This window comes from Daldinia loculata, assembly GCF_022478755.1.
Source record: "Daldinia loculata strain CBS 113971 unplaced genomic scaffold F4817scaffold_30, whole genome shotgun sequence".
NCBI classification, from domain to species: domain Eukaryota; kingdom Fungi; phylum Ascomycota; class Sordariomycetes; order Xylariales; family Hypoxylaceae; genus Daldinia; species Daldinia loculata.
The window spans coordinates 33,038-50,668 of record NW_026054884.1 but is presented as its reverse complement, the minus strand read 5'-3'; the positions used below and the strand labels follow the sequence as shown (position 1 = coordinate 50,668).

Sequence of the window (17,631 nt, the reverse complement as noted above, 5' to 3'; positions counted from 1 at the left end):
CTTTGCGTGTTAAGGGCTCCGAGAGAAATATTTACCTATACTAGGATTCGGTGTTTTAAAAAATAGCCCAATCTAGTATATATTGATAATTGTGGATATGTATAAGGGGTGTGTATAATAAATCCGTTATATTCGATGCCTTCTCGAAATTTCTACAAACCATGATTCCATCTTGTATAATCGTTTAGTACATCCTTTTCACATGGTCATCTTCAGAGGTTCATCATTCCGCATTCAAGCGCCTGCAGCGATGATATCAGCAGCTTGTTTTACAACCCCGTACAGGCTCGCCATGGGATATCCTCCCACAGGGCTTGGGAAAACACTGGCGTCGCAGATCCTAAGGCTTTGAACACCCTTGACCCTGAGATCGCCGTCCACGACCTTTCCCATGGCACAGCTACCCATAGCGTGGAAATGAGCGACGCCGACGGCCCTGATTCTGTCCTCACTTTTGCTGTCAGAGGACTCTAGCGTAAGTGGATTTAAACCCGGTGGTGGTAACTCGGACTCGATATAGTCCTCTAAATCTTCCGTACCAAGCATGACATTAAGTAGACGTCGCACACCGTGAATAAGAGAAGCATGGTCGAGGGCGGTTGTGAAATAGTTCGGCTCAATATGCGGGGTGGGGCTGTCGATATCTTTAGATAGAGACACACAACCGCGACTGCTGGGTAATGTGAGCATAGTAGAAGTGCAAAGTACGCTGCCGTCGGAGGAAAAGCCGGGCGCGAGGGCGTGATAAAAGATTAGCGTTTCCACGAACACCCGACCCGGCTGTAGTAAGGCCTCGCGCTCCGCACCTACAATACCGTCTTCATCAAGGGCTTTCTCTAGGATATCGCGCGGAAGCCCTTCGTTAGCGCTGAAGTCACCCGACATGTCTGCTACAAAGGCTGGGTTAGATAGGTTAGGGTGGCCTAGCACAAGTCCACGAGAAGGATCTTTGATCTTGAACCATTGGAACAAGGCAAAATGGTCAAAATATTGTTGACCGACGCTAGGAAGGGCCTGTACCAAAGGTATATTGTTCTCAGAGAAGACTGAGGGTTCTCCGATACCTGAACGAAGTAAGAGGCGTGGTGTCTGCAGCGTACCCGCGGAGAGGATGATTTCTTTCCTTACTCTAACCGTCTGTCCATTTTCAAGCTTTACACCTATCGCCTTTGGTGTCCCGTCTCCTTCGAATAATATCTGCGAGACCGTAGTGGATGTCCTCACATCCACCCCTTTTAATGGATACGCGAGGTGGCTAGGCCGCCTCTTTCCATCCTCCCAGGTTTCGTAGAAGTCGCCCAGTCCAGCTAAGCGGTTCGCAAAGGGATCGAGATTTCTCTTTAGACCGACTTCCTTCCACGCCCTCTCTACTGGGTCGCGGAGAGGACACTTCCTGGCCGCATGGCTTGCCTTGGTCGGGGTAATTTTCAACGGGCCGTCAAAGCCGTGCTTCTTGGCGCTAGCACTGGTGTCGTAGAAGCTTTCAGTGCGCCTAAAATAAGGCAGCAAGCCAGCATAGCTCCAACGGATATCCCCGCCTAGTTTCACAGCCTAGACATCGTAGTCTGGATCATCGCCGCGTGACCAGCCTCCGTAGTTAAGTACGCTACCGCCACCAAGCGTCTTACCATGTGTTAAAGTATGTGTACGGCCCGCCGTAGACTGCGTCGCGGCAGTTTGAAATTGCTAGTCCAGAGCACCACCTTGGAGAGCAAAGCCTCCGAAGGTTGAGACGACATCGTGTTCCGGGTCAGGGTCCTGGCCGGCCTCAAGAACAAGGATGGAACTATTCGGCAGAGAACGTCTTAGGCGTGAAGCTAGAGCGCAGCCGCTGAGTCCCCCGCCAACGATTATATAGTCTACGGCCGTTGATTCTGTCATGATTTGTTTAGGGAACCTCACCTTAGGTACCTAACCTATATAGAAAATGGATAAAATGTGAAAGGAGAGGATTGCGGATTTATTACCTGAGACTCTTCATACCGCTATGTTGGAAAGCTTGCATCAGACCGACGCAAGGAAGAGGCGTAACTCCATAGGAGGTGCCTTACCTAGCTAAGGTAGGTAGGTAGGTATGTATCACAGAAGAGCTTATATGATTCCCTTCAAGTGCTTTACGTACCTAAAGTTCTCAAGATCCAGTTTCTTTCCCTCCATCCATTCTTGAGTTGAGATTTAGGTACGTACTTCTTTTACCAAATTACCTAATGTACTTCGTACAAAGTACCTAAAGACATCAAGAGTCGAGCTAGTGGGGTACCTGACAAGGTTCCACTTAGCGCTGATAAGATGGATAACGACGGATAACGATAACGATAACTTTAATTTTTGCTAGCCAGGTACATTATTTTTTAATCTACAATTCGCATCCATCACCTTTCTAGCGAACTCCTCGCCGCCTGTATTCTATAATTTGCTTCAATATGGGCAAGAGAAAGGTCGCAGCCCTCGAGAAGATCGAGGCAGATCTTGCCGGTCTTCAGTATAAAATTCGCAAGGATCCAGAGTATGCATACCAATCTTTCCCGCTTCGATAATGTCATGTCTGACCCGTTCGTCTATAGGGCATATGAGAAGGAGTTCATTGAGAATTGGCAACAGTTCGATGCTGCGCACGAAAAGTTTCTGGCTGCTCCCGTAGGCGCCGACTCTAACTCCCTCATAACTTTCCGCGAGCAGATAGATTTGAGTATGCGACCTCCGCCTATTTTATATCCTTAAGCTCATAGTGTTGATAGTTGCCCATTGCGCCGAGCTGTATCCTCAGATAGCTGCGACATTCCCCGACGACCTCAAAGATGTACTTACGAAGCATCATGCTGTGTTGGAACCTACGCTACGAGAGAAGATAGTATCTAGCCTTACACTACTGCGGCGGAAAGATGTTATCGACAGCAACTATCTCCTCACTACCCTGTTTCCTATTCTCATCAGCACTCCGTCCAAATCCTTAAGAATGATCCTCTACCAGAAGATATTGAGCGATATACGGAACACAAATACGAAGACAAAAAATCACCGAGTAAACCGGACTATGCAAACCGTCCTCTATAACCTCGTTACTTCAGATCGCTCTTCTCCGAAAGCTTTATGGGCCGTCAAGTTGGTACGGGAATTATGGCGGCGTCAAATCTGGAATGACGCTAAAACCGTTGATATTATGCGCCAAGCTTGCCTGGCAGAAAATGAGAAGGTGATTGCGGGAGGTGTAAGATTTTTCCTTGGGGGAGACAAAGAACGTGAAGAGTATGAGGATGAAAGCAGCGACGAGGAGACGATCGATATTAAAAAGGTTAAACACTCAATCGAGATCAACAAGAAGACGAAGAAATCGAAAAAGGCTCTCGACAGGGCTGTCGACAAAGTCAAGAGGCAGGACCGCAAGAAGAATGCACCACATCCGCTCAACTTTTCAGCACTACATCTACTACAGGATCCTCAAGGCTTTAGCGAGAATTTATTCGAGAAGCACCTCCAGAATTCTAAGTCTAGGCTTTCTCTCGAGAGTAAGCTTCTCGTCTTGCAGCTCGTCACCCGCCTAGTTGGACTGCACAAGTTGACTGTTATCTCTCTTTACTCCTGGTTCATCAAGTATCTATCTCCTAGACAGCAGTCAGCCTCGTCTTTCCTGGCGTCGCTCGCTCAAGGGACTCACAATCTAGTACCCCCAGATGCAATTGAGCCGTTGATACAAAAGATTGCAAACGAGTTTGTATCTGAAGCATCAGCATCGGAAGTCTGCTCTGCAGGTCTCAACGCAATCCGCGAGATATGTGCTCGACAACCGCTAGCAATGAACGAAACACTATTACAGGACTTGGTCGAATACAGGAAGAGCAAGGACAAGGGAGTCATGATGGCTGCGAAGGGTCTGCTTTCACTGTACCGCGAAAAGGGCGCGGATATGCTGAGAAAGAAAGATCGTGGCAAGGACGCGACCATGGGTCTCAGGAGCGGGGGTTTGAAGCAGCCGAAGTTCGGTGAAGAGCAAGTTGGAGAAATTGAAGGCCTTGAACTTCTAGCGAAGTGGAAAGAAGAGCAGAAGAAACAGAAACGAGCCGAAGGAGGTTTACCAGAAGGAGCTGAAAAGGGCGAAGACGAAGAGAACGGCTGGGATTCGGACGATTGGGAAGTTGCATCAACAGATAGCAGCGACTCTGGGGAATGGATTAGGGTAAGCGATTCAGAAGATGAAGCAGAGCCCGAACCAGATGCCAAGAGGCAAAAGGTCAATCCAGATGACCCCGAGGAGGACGATAAAGAAAACGCAGAGAACGAGGCTATTGATTTCATAAAATTAGCCACGACTCAGATTCTTACACCCGCTGACTTGGCCAAACTTCGCGAATTACGAATGGAAGCCAATATCGATAAAGCTATGGGCGGCAGCAAGCGCAAGAAGGAGCTGGAAGGCCGACATGTCGACGAAGGATTAACGGCAGAGCAGATTGAAGCGCCATCAAGGCTACGCAAGAGTACCAAGGAAGAACGAATAGCACTAGCGAAAGAAGGCAAGCCGGATCGTGAGGAGCACAAGTCTACACAGGCTATACGAAAATCCAAGAAGGAAGCGGAGGGTAAATCTTCAACCAATAAGGAGAAGGCACGCAAGAAGAACTTCATGATGACGCTAGGCAAGGCCAAATCGAAGCAGAAACGAAGTCTTGTTACCACGAGGAATATCTTAAAGAATCATATCGATAGAAGCAAATCCGGTGGCAGGAGAAGGAATGGCGTATCACGATAATCAGTAAAATAGATTAATACTTGGGCTAAGCGAGACTCATTCGCTTTTCCTTGTTGCTGATGAAAGTAACTTGTTGAACTAATTTTCTAAGCATAAAGTGCCTAATCAATGAAGACGATACCTTTAGCTACCTTGCTCATGATGTCGCATGACAGGAGATGGCGCCATCCGGTCTCCATGCAAATTACACCGCTTTTAGTCTTAAATATCACAAATGCACATCTATAAGAGGGACCTATTTAACACCATACCATGTCATATGTCATATATAACATTTGACCTATATGCTTTTGAAAAGCCACAAACTGCTACCCCTTTTCAAATATACCAATGCGGATCTTTACTCCGAAGCTATTTTTTCTAGACGAGTCTGATATAGAAAGTCCTTGAGCTAGGTAAATATTGTGGTCGATAAATTACCCTGTTGTGAAATGAGCTTAGTAGTTGGAGATATTTTACTTGAAGAGCTATGTTATGTCACACTAATCTTTACTGTCCATTGCATCTCGTAACGTTCCCTAGTAACACTTCACGAACATAGGATAGCGATGAAAACAGAAAGCGACTGCTCTCATAATTGAGGTCTAAAATTTTTTTTTTTCTTAGGAGGCACGTACCAGTAACCATCATCGTTGTCAGTCCATCGTAAGAGGTATTTATCACCATCGTAAGAATCATCTATAAGACATCGGCCAATATATCCGCGAAGAGCTCTATATATACTGATTTAACCTACCCAGTTTTCCTTATGCCAATCGCCCTTTTAACATAATGCTATCAAATCCAAAAACGCAAGGCACCCACACACCGACTAGTTCTAGCAGATCGAGTGCGTCTTGCCGTGCTTGCCCTGGATCGAATGTTTTTCTTTCTATTGTCTCGAGGGTTAGTATAGAATCGCGAGAATATAAAATGTTATAGGGATGAAAAAGGGGGGGAGGGGGGAGGGGGGAGAAAAGATGCTTACGCGGAATCGAGGATGGTTGTGCTTTGCCTGCACGCTGTTCATGGCGTTTTTGCGGATGAATTCTTCTTGCTTAGCGATAGACTCCTTGTCCAGCTGTTCAAGCAGCTGCTGGCAGTACCGAATGTCTGAGATAAGGGAGTCGCATCTGTTCTTGGAAAAGTCCTCGCGGACGACCACGCGAAGCATCTTAAGGTCGTTAGTGTGTGGCGCCATGGTGTACGCTGGCACTACCCAGCCCTTGGCACGTAACCTATGCGCCAGCGCGAACTCATCATAGTTACGCTCCGTTGTGGTATCCGGCAACCGGAAGGCAACTAGCGGCAGACCTTCGCCTGACTTCTTGCTCATGATTACGAAGCCTAGCGCCGTGAGGGCTTCGGATAGATAATCGGCCGTGCGTGTTAGGTTCGACATGATGGCCCGGTATCCCTTCTTTCCTAGCCGGATCAGCTGGTAGTACTGCCCGATGATCTGGCTAGCACCCTTGGAGAAGTTAAGCGTGAAGGACGATTGGTCGGCGCCAAGGTAATTTATGTTGAAGACGAGTTCCTGGGGTAAGTATTTCGCATCCCGCCACACGACCCAGCCAACGCCGGGGTAAACTAAACCATACTTGTGGCCCGAGACATTTATAGAGACGACCTTTTCAAGCCTAAAGTCCCATTCTAAATCCGGAACTACAAAAGGGGCAACGAACCCACCACTAGCGGCATCGACGTGAATGGGGATATCGAGGTCCCTTTCTACCAGTAGGTCGTTGACGCTCTTAACGTCCTCGTACTCGCCGGTATAGGTGGTACCCAAGATAGTACAGATGCCGATGGTGTTCTCGTCGATGAGGTCGACTGTTTCCTTAGGGTCAATAACGTAACGGTCTGGCGTGCAGTAGACCAGCTTCTCTTCGACCTCGAAATAACGCGTCGCCTTCTCCCAGCACACTTGTACGGCTGAAGACATGACGAGGTTGGGCTTGTCGGTAGACTTGCCCTCGGCTACGCGCTTGTTCTTCCAACGCTTCTTCATAGCTAGTACAGCTAGCATGATAGCCTCCGACGAACCTACGCATGAGGTACCAACAGCACCACCGCCCTCTTCATGTTCTGTAGGCGCATTGAAGAGCCGGGCGATCATGGATACACATCTGTTTTGGATATCGGCCGACTGTGGATATTCCTCGTAATCGATGAAGTTCTTGGAGAAGCTCTCGGCCATGAGCTTTTCAGCCTCTTCCTCCTAGTCCATAGGGTCAGCAGATTTCCATGCGATGTAACGTCGCCACAAGTGCCGAGAGCCAAGTTGGGCTTCAACAGGGCACGTACCATGTAAGTGGTAACGAATGAGGCAAGACTATTGGAGAAAACGAATTGTCAGCTCGTCTGCCCACGTTCGCCTCGATTTCCAAAATTCCAAGGCGCCACATCGGATCACGATCAGGAGATTTATATGTATACGCCTCAACTTACTTCAGCATTGGGTTGCCGTCCAAGCTCAGCTCGTCTTTAATCATGCGGTAGGCAATCTCCTTGGGCATCTCACCCTCGGGCATCTCATGCCTAGGGAGGTCTTCCGCGGCGAACCTAGAGCCATAGACGCTTGTTGTGTAGCTATCATCGTCGTTACTTAGCTGCAGGTTGATCTTCTTGACGGCCTCCGGCAGGTTGGAGATTTCCCCGTTGGCGGGTACCTTAGCAAGATGTACCATTTTGCGTAAGGACGAGTTTCGATATGAAGTGATAAAGTGCTAGGGCTTGTGTTAGGCAAGTAAATGAGAAGAGACTCAGAACAAAGTTAAAGGGGCGAGGAAGCGGTAAGACGGTCGTATATCTTTATATACCTCCTTGATATATACAGGCGCGGGAGCTCTCCAATTGTACGACCCCACGTTCCAGCGCAGCGTTTCTTTACAGGTTACATAGTACCAGCTGCAGCAGTCTACGCGGCAGGTAAGCAGGTAAGCAGGGATGAGATGAAATAGGATGTATCATGCGGGGTAGCCTATAGCAAAGCATTTCGTAACAGCGCAGGTTAGTTAAGATACTGTACATAGGTCGGTAGCCAGCACATATATACAATACGTAGTACGTCGTAAAGCTAGTGGAGTTCTACCCTTGACTTAGACCTAAGTCAGGTATTCTTAACAGCCATAAATGACGTGCCTACACAGTTAATGAGGCGTAGCGGTGAATACGATCGATCCAACGGGTCTTTCGGCGTCATCCTTTTTGTACCTTTACACTACGTAATAAGTAGGCGGTGAATATGAGCAGATTGATGATAGATGGGTAGTTAACAGAAGCGTAAGATTTAAGATTAAACAAGTTTTCCAACAGCCCATAACTTAGGTACCTACAATGTCAGTACAAATTTGTGTTGTCGTCTCAGGGGAAGACTCAGGAACATGAATGGACAAACAAAGAGGGAACAGGGGATGATGATGGGATCTTCGGGTTTCGTATGTATGTACATAATAGTATGTGCGGAATAGTTAGTTACATTATCTAAAACAAGCCCCAACTTCAGGTCGCCAAGGGTTGGCAAGAAAGCTTGGTTAAAAATTGGGTAGCTCACTCGTTTCGGCTAACAGGGATCAACAGGGATCAACAGGTACATGGAATCCGCTCGTAATAATATTCTCCTAACTCTTACGGATACTGTACATACATCATATATGGACATGCATAGTAGGCCTCTAACTCCAAGAGATTCTCAACTTGATTCAGACAGCGACATAGCCGATTCGTCTTCCATAGATTGCCCAACACAACACAATGTCCTGTTAAAAATGTATGTAGTGCCAGAGCGCACAGCAAACGATCTTCTCTCATGCAGACCCGGTGTACTCAACGAGTAACACCGAGATCTCCAGATCTTATGCGGGACGGGATCGACACGAGCCATATCCGTGTTATTCAAACCCGCTATAATACAGGTCTTTTTCGTGCCGAAGTGATGCATTCGCAACCACAGCCTGACTGCGACACAAGGTACTAAAAAGCTTGAATTATCAGCTGTTATATTAGGTAGTGTCCTACCCAGACTTGACAGTCCACGTCATCCAGAATCCTTGGAGGTTTCCTTCTCGAGACATTCTTCAGCTTTCCACATCGTTTTCGACGCATCATTTTACCCAAATATCATAGTTGGTATTATTCAGCGCTGGTAGTTTCAATTACTCAATGTTAATCAACGTTGTCGCCCGACAGACTCCTTGGGCAGAATATGGCTACGTTACCCAAACTCAGCTTACGATGTGTGGCGATTCGATCCCGGCATATGTACCTATGTTCCAATATCTTCGACTCGTATGGACATTTGGCTGTGCCTCCCTGATTTAGGCTTCGTTTAAAAGCCATATGTAAAGAGATAGTATGATAAGAGGATGTGGTAAGAGGATTACCTTTTTGCTGGCTGCTTGGACCTTCTCTAGCTCATCAATGCGAGCTTGTCAAATGTTGTTGAGGTTTCAGCCCTCTGAATTAACGTTTACACTCTCATATAATTGAGAGGCCAAAGCATAGAGTGGAAGGTTATGTATACATGCGTGCGTAAGGTAGCAAGCACTCCTAACCTTTCACGATTAACTTCGCCATCTGGACTAGTTAGAACTTACCTCATAAGCCACTAGAAGGTAACTTAGAGAGGCTCTTGCATCTTATATATTTCGCTACCTACCTAGGTTAGGTACCTGTTACTGAAACTAGCTCTCCTTTCCTCTTGCCTCTCTAGAGTTACTCTTGTTCGTCCAGATGCCTGTATCGTAATCGTCTTATATTCTTCTCCTTCTCCTATCATCTTATAACTTCTTAGCTAACGAAACCTATTTTGCCTCCTGTTTATAGATAACATTTCACTGTACACGTCCGAGTCAAGCGAAATATCCAAGGCGCACATTCATTAATAGGATATTTCATACCATTAGTCTTCGTCACCCATAGCAAACCGTCCTCTCAGTAGCAAGAAGTAACTGCAATCGCTACTCTCTTCACTTTGAAAATTCGAACCATATCGAGAGCTCTACCCTTTCTAGTTCATAATGGAGCCCCCGCAGTTATCCTCAAATGGCAATCGTCAATCTCAGTCTCCCAACCGCGAATCGACAAACACCAAGGGGAAACATGAGAACCCCCAAAGAGCATCACTAGCGACGGTTGCAGAGCTTGACTATGATGGTAGAATGTTCTACGATATTTTATTGACACCGCGAACAACGCTCCTCAAGAGCGATGAGTTACGGAAAAAAAGATTGTCAAATGGTGTTTGTCATGATTCTCATCCCAATGGCCATCAACCCCGAGCCTCCAGAGCTATGCCCACGACATTAAATGAATTACAGTCCTGCATGGAGAAAGAAAAGCAGGGTCAAAAGATGATGGTGTCGAATATAAATGGATATTCCGCATCTGATTTGGACCTAAGTCTGAACGAGCGCAATGCAGCAAAGAGCTCTAGCCCAAACAACTTGACAGATATACAGGTAGCCCCTCTCAAAGAACCACCCAAGTTGCGAACAACTCAGCTTAGCCAAACAAAGAAGAGGTCGAAACTCACACCATTGAAACATCCGAGCTGCGAGGCGATGGCCGCCAACAAGCCTAGGAAGCAAAAGGGTAAAGAAGAGGTGGATAAACCAGCAAATAAGAATTGCTTAACCACATCAGATCAAGATATGCTACAAAATGGATCTCTCGACAATGGCTACTCGTTACCGAATATACAGGTGGCAAATCGCAATGGTGAAGGTTTAAGTATCCTAGCCGAAGTAGCAGTAGATGCAGCAGTAGAAATATTGGAAGCGATGAAAGCATCAGAAGAGAAAAAAGAATCTTTGCTTCTTGAGGGTACCAAAACTGATATTCAGAGCTTGCCGGGAGCCATGGATGTGGTATCACCTTTGAGTACAGAAGGTACGAAGACAACCACGAAGACAATTTCCGAGCAACATAACAAGGATACGCAAGACAGCGCATCCAAGGGTCTAAATAAAGATGAGGCACAACCAACTAGCTCTACACAAGAGAACGTCGAATCCGTTGTTGTAAAAGATATGCCTAGCACTATGCATGGGTTATCACAAGCGAATAGCCTCCACGAGCCAACATCAACGCGTGAGATTAGTTCGTCCAATCATGGTATCCAAAACCCTTTAGAAGTCAAACGGTCTGAGAAGGACACGCTACGAGGGCCAGAACAAGATGCAAAGATAGATGAGTCCCTCGGGGGAAATGGGACGCCTCTAAACGAACGTAGTAAGAAGAGCGGAAGTATAAAGGACAAGACGAAGGAAGAGGAAGAAGCGATTGCGGCCGAAGAGAGCAAAAAGAAAGAGAAGAATGCCAAGAAAAGAGAGAGAGAGAAGAAGAAGGCCCGGGAACAATGGGAGAACAAGAAAAGAATGGAACAAGCTAAGCAAGAGCTTAAGGAAGCGAGGAGGAGAGAGCAAGAAAAGGCAGAGCTGAAGAAGTTAGAGGAGACCAAGAAAGTGCAAATCCGCGAGCCAAAGTAGAGCGAGGACAAGGCGGATGTTGAACAACCAGGTACCGCTCAGAAACTGGAAGACGAGATACATACGGCCGAGCAACCGGAAGATAACAAGACTCAAAAGGGCGAAGAAGTTCAGGAACATCATTACCCTGCGACCCAAAGAGAACAAGAACAGGTTAGCCGTGGTGAGGCCAGCCATAGTGAGATCCAAGTTAGAGGGGAAGATGAGAAATCCGGAGGTGTTAGGCAATGTCTACAAAAGGTCAGAGAGCAGCAAGAGAATGAGCCTCTAAAGAGCTACCAAAGTGACGACGAAATTAACTCGTCTTCCGTCCAAAAAGTCCGCCACGGGACCAAACCACCAGACCGAGAAGGGGAGGCTGAGCCTACCTCGACTACTTACGTTACGGACGAGAGCAAGTTAAGGGATCCAGAAGAAACAGCAGAGACAATTATGGGGAAGAGTCCAAAATCTAGAAAGGATGTGGACGATGCTAAGAATTTATCTAACGACGCACACAACCAACTCGAGTATCAGCAAATATCCGACTCTCAACCCCTGTCATCACCCACACGCTTTGAATTTAGAAAGCTGTCACCGTCTCCTGGTTTTCTACGGCAACTTGATAAACGACCAGACTCACCTCCACTTCTTACTGAGCTTCAGTGCAATGACCAACCTCAGCAGCAAAGACTTACAATAGGCTCTTCCCAAATCGAGCCTTCTCAGCCATCACTTATCCCCCAACAGCCAGTTCAGCATCAAACATCCAAAACACCCCCACGGTCCCAATCTCAAAGTTCCCGACCACCGGGGGCGTCTCAGACGCCTCCAACTTTACTAAACCTCCTCAGAGGATCAAGTTCCGAAGGAGAAGTGGAGCAAGCATTACCGAGTACCAAGACTGACCGACCGTTCGAGACTGATACTCAACGGCAATCTTTCGAAGTACAGTATCATCAACCTTCAAAGCCCCAGTACTATAATGAACCCATGCAGATGAATATAAATGGCGGGAACGCCTAGTTTGGCCCGCCAGTTGAACCATTTGCGCCCATGCCTCAATGGCCTCATTTGTCATCAAATCCACAGGGTTATAATATAGATAGAACGGATATATATCATAGGCAATATATCCCGTTAGAATCACCATCGAGAGGAGCGAGACAATTGAGCTCACAGCTGCCACAAATTACCGACTACAGCCAACAGAACATGACTAACGGGTATAGCCAACGCTACCCACCCGGGCAGACACAGCAGCCGTTGGCACGATCTTCGTATTACCCCACATTGGGAGATGAGTATCAAGAAACGTCTCATTCCCCGGGTTCAACAAGTTGCCAACTTTGGAGTAGTGTAGCGGAACCATCTATTAGTTCTAGATCGGAACTAGAGGCAATGCTGAGCTATCCTCACAACATCATAAGAGCACAGGGACAAGCGAACGGGCGGACTGATAGGCAACCGAACTGGCAATCGAATGGAGAGGGGAACGGAGAAGCAAACCGACAGTGCAATGAGCAGGGGAACGGGCACGAGGGTCGGCAAGTGAACGGGCAAGTGAACGGGGAAGTGAATGGATGGACACAGACATACCAGCCTGGGCACGGTAGCCGGCAGAGGGATTATGCCGGTCAAGATTTCTCGACTGATAGCCAGGGAAATAGGGACATGGCCACATGCCGATGTACTCGCAGATGCACCGCAGGATGCCCTCGCGGTCGAGCCAGCCCTCCAAACTCTCGACATACAGATCGTGAATATGATAGGCGGGGCAGGCAAGTCAGGCAAGTCAGGCGAGATGAATCTTATTCTGGGTTAACAGAACATGAGGTTGAAGACATGGCTTGGGAGTTGAGTGTTATCAGTCGACGGGTGCAAAACATCGGGACTCGGTTGCCTCGGTTGCGACCTAGCCCGACAAGAAGGACTTATGGTTCGGAGAATGAGCATAAGGGTGGCTAGAAAGTTGAGTTATAGCGGGTGTCAGTATTACTAAGATTCTACAAGTAATTCAGCGTAGGAATGATACAAGTGTTTTTCAAGACACAAGATATTTGGGAATAAGTGTGTATTGTTGAAAGAAAAAAAGGGGGAATACCCCCCTTTTTAGGTAGTTATGCGTCGTCTACTTCGTAAGGGAGAAATTAAGTACATGTAATTGTCATAGACGGAGCAGTTCCGGCTAATCATCGGGATTAAGAAGAGGGACGTGATGCAAGTAATAATAAGGAAATATGGAGACGATGGAATTCACAATAATATGTACCTCCGAACGTACCTACCTAATATAATAATAATCAATATTGGGACATCAAATGCCAGACATGCAGACATGCAGACATGCCACCTGCATTGTCTCCATATGTACATAAGTCTCCATATCACCTGCCTAAGGTAGATATGTAGGTAGATAGGTAGATAGGTAGGTACCTAAGATATACATATTCCATCCTTCGTACATGGTGACATTCTTGGACCAATGTTGCATAAACCACAACCCATAAAACCATATTTCGTATCATTACGGATACATCATCACCCTCGCTTTTTCGAATTTCTACCTAATCTTACCAACTCACAACTCACAACTCACAACTTACAACTCCATGTCTGAGCGCTAACGAGAAAAGTAAAACGAGGTGCATAAGCTAGAAAGACAAGGCCGACAGACAAGTCGTCGAGCTCGACCATGATTCCTAGGAAGTCAACATGGATCCCGAGTCAAATGCGCCCCTGGAGCGATCGACGTCACAACTCTCTGCAGCCTCAGCCTCGGCAAAGGTGTCCCGAAGCCACTCGACACGCGCAAAGTCGAAGCCAAGGAAGTTGATCTCACAGCCTTCTAGTTCAGCATCGTCCATCGCCGCCTCTGACAAGTCTCTTACCTCCTTCCCCTCATTTTCTCCCCAATCCCCGCGCGACGAGCCGTCATTCACCACCCTCGAGTCGAATACTTCTACCGTAAATGTCGACAGGAAACCCCTCGTGGCTCCGATTAGGACATCCATGGTTGAAAATTTGACTTCAGCCGAGGCCCAGAAGACAGTGCGCGATGCGCTATTCGATGATGCTCCTATAACAGCATATAAGATACCCGGTGCTCTTCATCATGCTAGCGATGACCATATACAACATCTTATCGCGAAGCACGGGGCTGTTAATCTCGTGCGCCAGGTCGCCGAGGACCTTGCACATCGCGACATGGAAATTTCCCGGCTAAGAAGGAGAGCTGATGAAAGAGAAAGAGCACTTAGGAAAATAATACGCGGATGTGGATTGTCAAGCTTAGATCTCGAGACAAAGCTCCGGTCGGTGGAGACAGAGCTTCAGGCGCAAGACAAGATTAAATATGCTACAAATGGGGATGTTTCTGGCATGATGAACGATGCGATACACGATTCAATGTCTTACAAAGCGCTGGGGATAACAGATATAGACGACAGTACGGTTAGAGCCAACACTCTATCTGCTCCGAGGGACAGCAACACGGTTAGTAAAGGCACGATGAAAGCATGGAAGGAATATCTATGGGGCGGCGGAAGTAGAAAGGCTAGCAGAGCAGCTAGTATTAACGAAGAGGGCGCAAAGACCGCCATTCGTGCATCAACACCAGGAGACCGCCGCCCTCCTATCCAGGAAGACCTCTTCACCCCGCCGGATGCCGAGTCTGCGCAAAGCTCAAGCCGTGCTTCCAGCATCTACTCTGCGCATACGAATAGAAAACCCTCATCATCTTTTGCTAGCATGGCTTTACAACTAGTGGCTGGGAAAGGCTCTTCGATCCGCGATTCTGAATCTACTAGAGGAAGATCAAATTCGGCGGGCCAGGGCGGTTCTGTGAGGTCATCATCAAACACTAGCACCAAGACAGGTGCCTCTATCAGAGCCGCGTCTACGCAAGGGGGCCCCAAAGCACTCATGTCGATGCGACGAGCAACTCCTAAACCTGGAAATCTGCAGTTTTCCAGACCACGTGAAAGGTGGGAAAGCGTAGGCGCAAACCCGGAAAGTCCGTCTGCAACGAGGTCAGATAATAATGGCCCGGTCGAGATGGATACTATATTTTCCCCTGAAGGTCAACCGCCGGCTTTATCGCAACTCTATAATAACTACAATAGCGGCGAGTACTTGATCGATCGCTTCGGCTTTATTTATGACCAACGTCGAAAGAAAAGACAGCGCGAAGCCGCCAAGGTCGCTTCACGCATGAAGAATGGACATGAGATGCTTTCTAGCGGAAGGTCTAACCTCTCGCCTAACTTACTTGATGATGACGCAAGTTCTAGCGGGGATGCTAGGAGTGATGATCGTCCGGAGAGCCCGACTTCTATTGAGGGCCTTGTTGACCAAGGCATGGCGAAACGATGGCAGGATTATCTTAAGATTGCTACCTTCCCTACGGAACTTTTATCGCATACTCCATCTATAACAGCTCCGAACATAGAGGTGCTTGAAGGAAGTGGATCCAAATCTCCAGGACTAATCAACACAGACGACCGCGGATTCGTCCCGACTGCGACCACCACCACTGCGGCTCTTGATAGGGAAATGAGCCCAGCAAAATCAGAGGAAGAACCAGCTATGGCTACGCTAGTTCACGAGGATGTTGAGCCGGTTAAACTTCTACTAAAGCAGTTGAGTGATGTTCACGACGCCCTGCAGAGAGAAAAGTCTGTGCGTTGGAATGAGTTTTTAAGAAAAGTACGCGCTGAGCGCCGACGCGAGAGCGAGGCTGCGGCTGCTACTGCGGCTGCCGCAGCTGAAGCTCGTTTCCAGACAGCTCCCGTCATGATTCCCGAAGCTAAGCTTACTGATGGTGAGACTATTGGTATCGCGGATCTTGGGGTGAAGGGAAAAGTTGGGCGCGCTAAATGGAATGAGTTCAGGAACCTGGTGCTTGGCGGTATCCCCGTGGCAAACCGCCCCAAGATCTGGGCAGAATGCTCCGGTGCCCTCTCTAAACGAACCCCCGGCTACTACAGGGATCTTATCTCGCGACCTAGTGCACTTGATGATGATGTTGTCATCTCGCAAATCGAAATGGACATCAATCGTACGCTTACCGATAACATATTCTTTCGTAAGGGGCCCGGTGTCACCAAGCTCAACGAAGTTCTCCGGGCATATGCTAGGCACAACCCCGAAGTAGGATACTGCCAAGGCATGAACCTAATCGCTGCGAACTTGCTGCTAATCATGCCATCTGCCGAGGATGCCTTCTGGGTATTCGTATCAATTATTGAACGTATCTTGCCGCAGGGATATTATGACCATAGCTTAATGGCTTCGCGCGCGGACCAGCACGTACTACGCCAGTATGTAAGCCAAGTCCTACCAAAGCTGTCTCAACACCTCGATGCGCTAAGCATCGAGCTGGAGGCTTTGACGTTCCAATGGTTCCTAAGTGTCTTCACGGACTGCCTATCAGCCGAAGCGTTGTTCCGCGTATGGGATGTAGTGCTATGTATCAACGACGGTAGCACGTTTCTGTTCCAAGTCGCGTTGGCGTTATTAAAACTCAATGAGCGCCAACTACTACAGTGCGATGCGCCTGCCGCAGTCTACACGTACATCAACCACCAAATGACCAACCACGCCATCAGCATCGACGGCCTAATCCAGGCCTCCGAGGGCTTGCGCCGCGTCGTTCGCCGCGAGGATGTCGAGGAACGCCGGAATAAGGCTATCGAGGCCGATAAGCAGATGGCACGAGAACGTGAGGAGCGTAACGCAAAACGTCGCGCCGAGCAGAATTCGCAAAAGGGCACGTCGATGCCTGCGCTCATCACCGAGGCTGGTGCCTCCACGGCCCTGAACCTCGCCGTGCAGGCCGAGAGCGAGAGCAGTAGCGTGACCGGGTTGAATATTTTGGACGCGGTCGGGGAAGAGGCAGAAGAAGAAGGCACCGGACCGGCACAGACACCGGCAGAGGAGGAAGCATCATTCGGGCTAGGATAAAGAGCATCGGGAATGATGATACCGGAATACGGTTGAGAGAGTACAAGTACAAACCCGTAAAGGAATAAGGCCAAAGAAGTGTCTTTCTCGGCGCAGAATAAGTGGTAGGTAACCGGTCGGCTGGTGGACATACGAGCATTATTACCCTAAACGGCTGGTGGCTTCTTGCATTGATATCGCACCCGGGAGTTTACGTTTTTTTTTTCTTATTTCTTTTGTCGTTCTCCCCGTTTTAGAGATTGGACCATGCTTGCATGCCATGATACCCCCTCTCGGTCGCACAAAGTTTGTTTTATTTTTTCTTTCCTTTTCCTATTGTGAGTAGTCTAGTCAGGCGGATGGAGTAGCCGGACATAACAAACAGATGTCACTCAGTCGCATGTAGAAAGAGGATGGACGAGAGGCCTAGCTACACAAAGGCGGGCAGATAAGAGATAGTACCGAGTACACGGGATGGGATGCCTTGCATAC

General features: G+C 47.9%; 5 protein-coding genes across 5 annotated transcripts; 3 read left to right on the top strand and 2 right to left on the bottom strand.

Annotated features, from left to right (window-relative positions):
- Window positions 1-234: 234 nt before the first annotated feature.
- On the bottom strand, window positions 235-1,881 carry F4817DRAFT_359274 (putative GMC oxidoreductase; the record flags this gene model as incomplete). The annotated part of the gene is made up of 2 exons (XM_049306138.1): window positions 235-1,538; window positions 1,701-1,881. The coding sequence occupies 2 exons, from the start codon at window positions 1,879-1,881 to the stop codon at window positions 235-237; spliced, it is 1,485 nt and encodes a 494-aa protein (XP_049158180.1).
- Window positions 1,882-2,323: 442 nt separating this feature from the next.
- On the top strand, window positions 2,324-4,938 carry F4817DRAFT_137613 (SDA1-domain-containing protein). Its single transcript, XM_049297839.1, has 3 exons — window positions 2,324-2,506; window positions 2,565-2,689; window positions 2,739-4,938. The coding sequence occupies exons 1-3, from the start codon at window positions 2,424-2,426 to the stop codon at window positions 4,745-4,747; spliced, it is 2,217 nt and encodes a 738-aa protein (XP_049158179.1). The 5' UTR covers window positions 2,324-2,423; the 3' UTR covers window positions 4,748-4,938.
- Window positions 4,939-5,260: 322 nt separating this feature from the next.
- Window positions 5,261-7,558, bottom strand: F4817DRAFT_339961 (glutamate decarboxylase). Its single transcript, XM_049303604.1, has 4 exons — window positions 7,178-7,558; window positions 7,034-7,061; window positions 5,715-6,947; window positions 5,261-5,618 (listed from the first exon to the last, which is right to left on the bottom strand). Exons 1-4 carry the CDS (start codon window positions 7,414-7,416, stop codon window positions 5,565-5,567), a joined length of 1,554 nt encoding a protein of 517 aa, XP_049158178.1. The 5' UTR covers window positions 7,417-7,558; the 3' UTR covers window positions 5,261-5,564.
- A 2,189-nt stretch (window positions 7,559-9,747) lies between these two features.
- F4817DRAFT_365913 (uncharacterized protein) lies at window positions 9,748-13,313 on the top strand (the record flags this gene model as incomplete). Its single annotated transcript, XM_049306930.1, has 3 exons — window positions 9,748-11,193; window positions 11,260-12,221; window positions 12,429-13,313. The coding sequence occupies 3 exons, from the start codon at window positions 9,748-9,750 to the stop codon at window positions 13,162-13,164; spliced, it is 3,144 nt and encodes a 1,047-aa protein (XP_049158177.1). The 3' UTR covers window positions 13,165-13,313.
- A 351-nt stretch (window positions 13,314-13,664) lies between these two features.
- F4817DRAFT_137526 (TBC-domain-containing protein) lies at window positions 13,665-17,387 on the top strand. Its single transcript, XM_049297838.1, has one exon. It carries the CDS (start codon window positions 13,912-13,914, stop codon window positions 17,158-17,160), a length of 3,249 nt encoding a protein of 1,082 aa, XP_049158176.1. The 5' UTR covers window positions 13,665-13,911; the 3' UTR covers window positions 17,161-17,387.
- The last annotated feature ends 244 nt before the right edge of the window (window positions 17,388-17,631 follow it).

Coding starts and splice junctions, on each gene's coding strand:
- F4817DRAFT_137613 (XM_049297839.1), top strand. CDS start 2,424: ATGGGCAAGAGAAAGGTCGCAGCCCTCGAGAAGATCGAGGCAGATCTT. Junction 2,507..2,564: donor AAAATTCGCAAGGATCCAGA/GTATGCATACCA, acceptor GTTCGTCTATAG/GGCATATGAGAAGGAGTTCA. Junction 2,690..2,738: donor CCGCGAGCAGATAGATTTGA/GTATGCGACCTC, acceptor TAGTGTTGATAG/TTGCCCATTGCGCCGAGCTG.
- F4817DRAFT_339961 (XM_049303604.1), bottom strand. CDS start 7,416: ATGGTACATCTTGCTAAGGTACCCGCCAACGGGGAAATCTCCAACCTG. Junction 7,062..7,177: donor GACGGCAACCCAATGCTGAA/GTAAGTTGAGGC, acceptor TTTCTCCAATAG/TCTTGCCTCATTCGTTACCA. Junction 6,948..7,033: donor CATTCGTTACCACTTACATG/GTACGTGCCCTG, acceptor CCTATGGACTAG/GAGGAAGAGGCTGAAAAGCT.
- F4817DRAFT_137526 (XM_049297838.1), top strand. CDS start 13,912: ATGGATCCCGAGTCAAATGCGCCCCTGGAGCGATCGACGTCACAACTC.